A 1,194-nucleotide genomic window follows, 5' to 3' on the forward strand; every position below is an offset into this window, starting at 1 on the left:
AGAAAGTTGATTTTCTCCCAAGGAGATGGTTTTATACCCAAAGGGATGGTTTTTGGCCCCAGGATTTGGGCTTTCAGCAACAGAATTCAGCAGAATGACCGGGTTGGAAGAGACCTCCAAGATCTCCTGAGTCCAACCCGTACTTTAACACCACACCCAGTGCCACACCCAGTCTTGTTTTAAACACATCCAGGGACGGTGACTCCACCACCTCCCCGGGCAGGCCATTCCAGCACTCTTTCCATGAAAAACTCTTCCCTAAAATCCAACCTGTATTTCCCTTCAGGCAGCTCTAAGACTGCGTCCTCTCGTTCTATCAGTGCTGGGGAAAGGGACCGACCCCCCCTGCCCACAGCCTCCTTTTGGGGAGGTGCAGAGGTCACCTCCGAGTTTCCTCTTCTCCAGGATAAACACTCCCAGCTCCCTGAGCCGCTCCTCACAGGGTTTGTGTTCCCAGCCCCTCTCCAGTCTCGCTGCCTCCTCTGGATGTGCTCAAACATCTCAAGGTCCTTCCCAAACTGAGGGGCCGGAGCTGGACGCAGCACTGGAGGTTGACCACCACTGGAAGAATGACCACCCTGCTCCTGCTGGCCACACCATTCCTGACCCAGGCCAGGGGCCCTTGGACTTTCTTGGCCACCAGGGCACTGCTGGCTGGTGTCCAGCTGCTGTCACCAGCCCCCCCAGCTCCCTTTCTGGCACTGTCCATCCCCAGCCTGTGGTGCTGCAGGAGTTTTTGTGACCAAAACGCAGGACCTGGCACTTGGACCTCATCTTGTTGGGCTCTGCCCACCCATCCAACCCTTCCAGGTCTCTCTGCAGAGAAACTTTTGGTCCATCGAGATAATTTTGATCCCCAGGTGATGATTTTTGGGGCCACTGAGATTGTACCTGGGTCCCAGCACCTCCAGGTTCCCCCGGCTCCAGCAGCATCCCCCTCACCCCGTTTTTGGGGTGCCTGAAGGTTTTCCTCCCCCCCATCCCGGTACCTCCTTCTTGTGGCTCCTCTTCCTCGGCCACCACCGCCTTCTCCTTGCCCGGATCCGCCTCCTCCCGGGGGGAATCCGAGGGGGTGCTGGGTGGGACCCCCAAAGCTCCAGGGTCGTCCACATCCCCCGGGGCCACGTCCTCCACCTTCACCCTCACGGTCACCTGGGGGACACGGGGCTGCTGAGGGGATTTGGGTGCTGGGGA

At 58.6% G+C, this 1,194-nt stretch overlaps 1 protein-coding gene across 1 annotated transcript in view; it reads right to left on the bottom strand.

Moving 5' to 3' along the window:
* LOC107199147 (oocyte zinc finger protein XlCOF19-like) overlaps nt 1-1,194 on the bottom strand; it is a 5,766-nt gene that overhangs the window by 2,228 nt on the left and 2,344 nt on the right. Inside the window, exon 2 of the mRNA XM_015616487.3 lies at nt 990-1,187. Coding sequence (XP_015471973.1) covers nt 990-1,187 — 198 coding nt within the window. The remainder of the gene's footprint in view (nt 1-989; nt 1,188-1,194) is intronic.

The sequence above is a fragment of the Parus major genome, unplaced genomic scaffold (assembly GCF_001522545.3).
Source record: "Parus major isolate Abel unplaced genomic scaffold, Parus_major1.1 Scaffold462, whole genome shotgun sequence".
In the NCBI taxonomy this organism is placed as follows: Eukaryota; Metazoa; Chordata; class Aves; order Passeriformes; family Paridae; genus Parus; species Parus major.